This window comes from Pempheris klunzingeri, chromosome 4 (genome assembly GCF_042242105.1).
Source record: "Pempheris klunzingeri isolate RE-2024b chromosome 4, fPemKlu1.hap1, whole genome shotgun sequence".
Classification (NCBI taxonomy): Eukaryota; Metazoa; Chordata; class Actinopteri; order Acropomatiformes; family Pempheridae; genus Pempheris; species Pempheris klunzingeri.
The window spans coordinates 3,748,517-3,755,991 of NC_092015.1; the positions used below are offsets into that span (position 1 = coordinate 3,748,517).

Consider the following 7,475-nt stretch of genomic DNA (forward strand, 5'->3'; position numbering starts at 1 on the left):
ACCTGAAAGCTGAATATCCCTAACTTTTTGTGAGTAGTGTATAAGTACCAAAAGTAAAAGTGCTCATTATGCATGACCCATTTTACAATAGTGTATATATAAAATATAATGCTGCCGCTAGTAAAAGTAATTCTAATGACTTATTACCTACACTAATATATCATATTTTATTTGTTTATAGTATTTTGTATTAATAATCTGAATCTGTAATGTCACTAAATGTATCAAACAAATGAAGTAAAAGTGGAAAACACCCACTTGAAATATAATATAGACATATAAAGTGACATAACATGGAAATACTGAGTACAAGAACCTCAAAATTGGACAGTTCTTGAGTAAATGGACTTGTTTCCTACATTTCCTTCATGTGCGCAGTGAGACTGATGTCAGCTTTTCCTTTAAAGCAAACTCACCAGCAGCAGTGTGCGACGATCCCGTGACTTTTAATTCATCTGTCTTCTTTGTTAATTTCCCAAAAGGCTTCAACGTGAAGATCAACCCGCTCTGCTCGAACAGAACCGGGCAGCCGTTCAGGACGTTTTCTCTCCACATTCTGGCATTTTGAAAGTGTCCGGTCACAGTCGTCAGCTCGCTCTCCAGCTCTCCCACTTTGGCCTTCAGAGTCGTGTTTTCATTGTGCAGCATTGAGGACAGTTGGGAGAAAATGGCACTGATCTTTCTCGTCGCCTCACGTGCCAACATTTCCACAACGCTGTTCAAATCTGTCTGTGAGGATTAAAATAAAGCTGTCAGCATAATTAAAAAATATATATATATATATATATATATATCTATCAGACAAATATAGCTCATGTTAGATGTATTTATAGTGGTTACATCTGTCAGATTTGAATTAAAATGTCACTACAAATGGTTTAAACATGTCATTTTAACTGGTGTTATAATTGCTGTAAGAATTATCATAAACATTTACTGACAACATCCAAAATAAAGTACTTAATATGCAGAAAAACGGCCCCTGTGAGTGATACATTATCATAGATGACTTTATTAGACTGTTAAAACTGATTTATCAGTGTGTAAGCAGCATTTTACTGTGAAGTCTGAGGGGTCGTGAGATGATTAATGAGAGAGGAAAGAAGGTAAACTAACTTTTGATGCACTAATTTGTACAGATTTTTTGGATTATTCTCTAATTTTTGCACTTTTTTGAGGAAAATATTGTATAATTTGACCTATTTGAGCTTCAAGTGGGAATTTAAATGACATAACGTGACACGTTTAGAGTAGAAATGTCTCTTTGGTACAACTGACATACATACAGATATGTTACCTGTGTTTTTTCTGTAATAAGTCACAACAACAAGACTTCTTTAACAATAAAGTAACTGTCAGTGAAGGTAATGTAATGAAATAAAAAGTCAAATACCAGTGACACTTAAAAACTGGTCACGAGGAAGAAACAATACACCTCTAACTTTAAAATTCTGTATTTGTCACAACAGTAAACACTTACTGACAATGAAAGTCTATAATTTTGTGATTAAGAAAGAGAAACATGCATTTAAAAGTAAAATGAGAATCTTTTGTAGTAGCAGAAGTACAGTAATGAGATAAATATACATAATATAGACAGGGTGTGGTAAATGGAAACTGGTGATAGCAGGATGCAGGCAGGTGGTTTTCACTGATAAATAAATAAATGATTATTTATCAGCACTTATGGTTAAACAGCATGTAAACAGGAAGTGAGATAAATATGTATACTGTGCAGGTATAAACAACAGTAATAACAATGTAATGTATGTAATATATGTGTAATATATGCAAGAGGAAGAGCAGCAGCGTGGGTCTGATGTGGATAAAGAAAATTATCCATAAATCAACATTGAAACATATTTCAAATCAATTAAACTGAACAAAAGTAGATCTTCTGCTGTCAGTCATCCACTAGCTTGGACAACAGTTGGAGTTAACGCATCCTATTGTTTAGTAAACGCCATTAATAATAAAAAAAAACACATATGAAGGGTTGAAATAAGTGCCTGCACTAAAATTTAAATAACATCCACTTTATAAAAGGTACCAAAGATTTTATTTTCTCTTATTTTGGCTGTTTTAGCCTTTAAGCTAGCAAGATGACAGTCCGCCATCTTTGTTACGCAGCCCCTCCGCCGGTCCCATCTCCTCCAGAACACCGTCTCTGGCTCCCATACAAACGGTCGCTCGGTCAGTGATAAAAGCCGATAACTCACCGTTGGTTCGGAGTTCCGGGCGACATCAGCCGCAGTGTGAATGGCTGTCTCCATTATGGATTTGGTTTCTGAATAAAACAAGTTTTCTGACATGTTAAATCCAAAGTTTACCGCTGAATCTCTAAACAGCGAAACCAAAAAGAGAGTCTCCGACGCCGTTCATCCCGGAAGTGGATGTAACATTTAACCCGGCTTCAAAATAAAAGTCTTAAACTTTCTTCGATGGCAATTATTCTTTAATTGCAACAACAAACGAAAAAAAAAATTATATACAGTGCTGTAATTCACAGAACTGTACACTGGAAAGCCATTTTACAATTTAATTTTTTTACTTTGAAAATAATCACATCTTCATGGCATTCTATTGGGTTATTAGACGTTCAAAAACATAAATTAATACAAACACAATAAGAGAGATGTTTCAAAATAACAAAAAAAAATGCCATTTAAATGATTTGATAAATAATGTTAACTCAACTGGAGAGCAGATGTTATTTTTAGCAACTGACACCGAGTTCAGAACATGAAGCTGGTGTGTTTATCACCTTGAAAACATCTGCAGAGGTATCGAACTTCAGCACCTCTATCTGGGGTTTCACACGTGTGACTTTGAAATGGTCTCAACGTCTTAATAGCTGAGGTTATTGAAAAAAAGAAAAAAAAAGCTGAACTGTAAATGCCCAGAATAATGCTGCCGACCTCTACTGTGAATACACTGATTGAGAGACGAGCTGCGACTAATCTTACTATCAATTACTGTGTTAATTACTTATAACTGATCCCTTAATTCTAACATATCAAGAGTAAAAGTGAGTCACTGGAGCGTTAAAACGTCTTAGTTCGCTATTGTTATAATATGAAGACTAACAAGCTTCCCTTTCCCACTGTGAAGCTATCAAATGTTTTACTGACCATGTTTCCAAACTGGAATAGATTAACGTTCTGTCTAAACTAGCTTGTTAATTATAAAAATTGTACCAGTTCTCAAAAGACTGATTATGAAAGTTAAACTTTGTCTCCCTCTTGTTCAGCTAATCAACATTTTGCTTCCCTTAATACAACAGAAGCTCCGTTTCATTCATGAATGCATCAGATCGAGCCCCAGTTCTCCCATCTGTTGACCAGCTGAGTGTTCGGGTGGAGAACACAGCGCAGCACCGCGTCGCCTACGAGGCGTCGCAGCTGTGCTTCTTGAGCTGCCTCGAGTCGGAGAAGCCTCGGCCGCACTGCTGGCACGAGTAGAGCTTCTCCCCGGTGTGGACCTGCAGGTGGGACTTGAGCTGATTTGACTGGTGGAACTTCCTGTGACAGTACAAACACTCGAACGGCTTCTCGCCCGTGTGGATCCGCACGTGTCTGTAGAAGTTTCCGTCCGTCCTGAAGGCCTTGCCGCACTGGTCGCACTTGTACGGCTTTTCCCCGGTGTGGATCCGCTCGTGCTGCTTTAGGCTACCGGCGTGGAAGAATCTCTTCCCGCACACGTCGCAGACAAAGGGCTTCTCCCCCGAGTGGCTTCTCTGATGATAGCCGAAAGAGTACTTGTTATGGAAAGACTTCCCACATATGCTGCAGTTGAACTCCTTTTGCTCGCTGTGGCCTCGTTCGTGCAGTTTGAGGGAACACGCGGCGCTGAAACCTTTCAGACATATTTTGCAGCTGAACGGTTTCACCAGCGACTTGTTTCTCCTTCTGGCCTGGAAAAATCCCTGCGTGCCGTCCGTTTCCTCGCTCCTGTCGGCATGCACGTACCTCTGGTGTATGAGCAGCCTGCAGTTGAAGAGGAAGGTCTTCCCGCACAGGTCGCACATAAAAGGCTTCCTGGCACCGTGGATGAGCATGTGGGACTTCAGCTTGTTGTTGTCCGAGAAGCTCTTGCCACACTCCTGGCACGTGAACGGCTTCTCCCCCGTGTGAATGCGAAGGTGCCTCTTGAGGTTGTTGTTCAGGCTGAACCTCGCTCCGCATATGTGGCAGGTGAAGGGTTTCTCCCCGGTGTGGACTACGCTGTGTCTCTTCAGAGCGGTGCCAGTCCGGTACGACCTGTTGCACACCGTGCACACGAAGGGAGTGACGCCTGTGTGTTTCCTCTTGTGCACGGTCAGGGAGTGGGCGTACTTGAAAGTCTCATCGCACATTGTGCATTTGTATTTTTTGGCGTTGGTGTGAACCATCTGGTGGAAGCGAAGGGTGTCTTTACTCTTGAACTCCTTCCCACATGTGGCGCAGCTGAACGGTCTTTCCTCCGAGTGCACGGCCATGTGACATTTCAGCAGGACCGACGTCTTGAAACTCTTGTCACAGAGCTGACACTTGAACATTTGCTTCGACTTCTCGTGGCGCAGCAGGTGGTTTTCCAGGGACTGCTCGATTCTGAATGTTTTCCCACACTGATCGCAGGCGAACGGCTTCGGTGGTTTCGAGCGCTGGTGATGCTTGAGGTGGTTCTGAAGCGACTGCTCTTTTCGGTACGATCTTTTACACTGAGGACAGGGGAAGGGCAGGGGGGCTTTACTCGCCTCGTGACGCAAAAGGTGGTTTTCCAGAGACTTCTTTTCGAGGAAACTTCTGCCACACTGCTGACAGGGAAAAGGCTTCTTGTGGACCCTCGTGTGTTTCTTCAGTTCACCTTTCCAGTGAAAACTGGCGTTGCAGTGGTCACAGGAGAATCGCTTCGCTGTCCGCGAGTCTGTCTTTTTCAGCCTTCCTCCCCGATCTCCTCCGGACTTGATTTGTCTCTCTTCAGTGCTGTTGTCAGTGGAGACTGGACATAGAGGGGAAAATACATGTGATTCAGGGTTCATACAGCTTTTCAAGTGAGTAAAATTCAAACACTTTAAAGGACTTTCAAGGCGTCCAGACTTTTATCATCACATCTAAATCTATTCCTTATATACCCACAGCAGTCAATGTATGTAGTTGTTGGTTGTTTTACCAGCTGTTCATGTTAACTCTTGTTGTTGTTTTGGTTAGATCAGGATTATTTAATTCTTGCTAATTTCCAGAGAAAAGGATTAACAGAGGACTAATCCTGCTGGCTGGTGAGAGCCGACTCCCCCATCGTAGACAGGCCCACCTCCTTTCTGTAGTCTTGTCTTCCTCTATTTTTTTAAAATATTCTTCCATAGCTGGTGTTGCTGCACAGATAACAAACTCCACCTGTTCTCTAGTCGCTGATGAGCAGGTACAAAAGTTAGCTAGCTGCCTTCAATGTGCAGCAAGCACACTGTGAACGGTCCGAGGACAATTTAAGAGCAGATGGTCGCCTCTGCTCGGCGTGTGGTTTGAGATGCCAGGAGACAACAAACAGATGTGACGATGGGATTGTTTCACTTCAAATGCTGAAAGACTTTTGGTTTACATGAGTGATTGTGTTTAAAAGCATTTTTCAGGGACGATATTTGAATCCAAACATAATCCTAACCTTGAAAATACAGCAGTTTAAATCAAGACTTTGTACCAACCCGGATTATTATGTCAAGATCTGATTTCTCACAGATGTACACTGCAGCCATTCAAGTTCCTTCCCAAATGTTTATGTCATGGTCACATCATGTAAAAAAAACAATCACACCTTCTTCCGTTTTGAAGGTTGCTCTCCGGATCCTCCTCGTTCTCCCTGAAGGTGCCTCTTCCACAGATTTCTGTCATGCACAAGCAAACGATTTGACTTTAACATTAAGATATTGGTTGCACACATGGACGCTCAATCATCCCCTAAACAGAGAAAAGTTACCTCAGCATTACACATCGTAATTATATAAAAACATGAAACTAGGAAACATTAGAAGATCATTTTTGGCTCAGGTACAAACTGCATCTCCAGCAGGGAGGGAGAGAAGCACCGCTGAGATGCTGCAGATTCTGTGGTTGCAGACACTTTGACTTGTCTAAACAATCATCTCAAAGACTTTTTAAAAATAACTAGCAAAGACAAATGGATCAGGTTTGACTGCAGAGAGACCCCCAACCTTTTCCTGAGCCGAGTCCACACCGCCGACGGGGCTGGAGTCTGGACTGACGACGCCCTGAGGCGTAGACGCCACTGGTTTGAGAACGAGCTGCGTTGTTCCCATCGTTTCACAGGCCATCGATGGCACGACGACTTGGCCGGCACCCACCAGCAGCACCGTGGGAGCGGAGCCAACACTGTCGTCAGACGCCGTCGGAGCTGTCGCAGGTTCAGGAGCAGCAACAGACGCAGACGTGGAGCTGGGAACATCTTCGGTGCCTCCTGCTGAAACCGCAGGACGGTCTGAGGTGGATTCCTTCACAGCAGCCAGAGCGGAGGAGGATTCTGAGGCAGCTTGACCGGATCCTGTGTGAAGAGACAATAACACAGCAACCCCATTTATAGTTTGTCACAAAGTATAGTTTAGTGTTTGTCACAAGAAATGAAGGCGTAAACCACGTAGACATGAATACACAATGAAAAGAAAGACAGTTTCACCAAATGATTCACTGGTTTCAGCCTCTCAAATTTGCTGATTTGCTGTTTTTCTCTGCTGACTGCCATTATGGATTAAATATCTTTAGGTTTGAGGCTGTAAATCAGATAAAATAAGAATTCTGGCATCATTTTATCTTAAAGACCCTCTGATATTTTCTACTTTCTCACAGTCTGTAGACTATTATTCCATAATTGTTGTAAAATCATCCTGATGTGCACAACCCTCATGTCCTCTCAGCTCACAGTCTAACTGACTGATGACTTTCCATGTGATCAGAGTGATCGATGGGGTGATTGACGACCATCCCTCACCGTCCTGCAGCAGGGTGTGTGTCGGACCTCCCTGCGTCTTGCTGCCGCCCTCACTGATGCTCTTCAGCTCCTTCTCCAGCTGCTCCATCTCTCTGCCCAGCTGGCCCACCCTGGCCTCCAGCTCCTGCTCCAGCTGCCCGGCTTTCCTCTGCAGCACGTCCTCCAGCTGCTCCACTTTGGCCCGCAGAGCCTCGTTCTCCTCGAACAGCTCCGAGGAGAGGTCCGTGAACACTTTGTGGATCTGGACCACCAGGCACTTCTCTATGTCCCGGACTTCGCCGAACTTCGCCTCCTCCCACTGCGCGTTTGGCGCCTCTTTCGCCCAGACATCCCTGAAAACGGACACAGTCGCCTGGATGGCGACTTCCACGATCGACGCCACTTCGCTGCCGAACCTCGCCTCCATTGTTGTCCAGACGGATTAAACACTCAGCCCGCGGTGTCCGCCAGCTCGCAGCGCATTTTGAAACTTTAAAAGTCACTAAAGTCGGAGTCAG

General features: G+C 43.5%; 1 protein-coding gene across 1 annotated transcript; it reads right to left on the reverse strand.

The window, feature by feature from the left end:
- Window positions 1-2,471: 2,471 nt before the first annotated feature.
- On the reverse strand, window positions 2,472-7,475 carry LOC139200095 (zinc finger protein 271-like). Its single transcript, XM_070829326.1, has 5 exons — window positions 6,979-7,475; window positions 6,188-6,534; window positions 5,791-5,860; window positions 3,390-4,980; window positions 2,472-3,333 (listed from the first exon to the last, which is right to left on the reverse strand). Exons 1-5 carry the CDS (start codon window positions 7,382-7,384, stop codon window positions 3,309-3,311), a joined length of 2,439 nt encoding a protein of 812 aa, XP_070685427.1. The 5' UTR covers window positions 7,385-7,475; the 3' UTR covers window positions 2,472-3,308.

What these genes read in the sequence shown, in the direction of transcription:
- LOC139200095 (XM_070829326.1), bottom strand. Translation starts at nt 7,384, where the DNA reads ATGGAGGCGAGGTTCGGCAGCGAAGTGGCGTCGATCGTGGAAGTCGCC. An exon ending in ACACACCCTGCTGCAGGACG is followed by an intron (nt 6,535 to 6,978) that starts GTGAGGGATGGT and finishes CTCTTCACACAG; the next exon opens with GATCCGGTCAAGCTGCCTCA. An exon ending in AAGCACAGCTGCGACGCCTC is followed by an intron (nt 3,334 to 3,389) that starts GTAGGCGACGCG and finishes GCTGGTCAACAG; the next exon opens with ATGGGAGAACTGGGGCTCGA.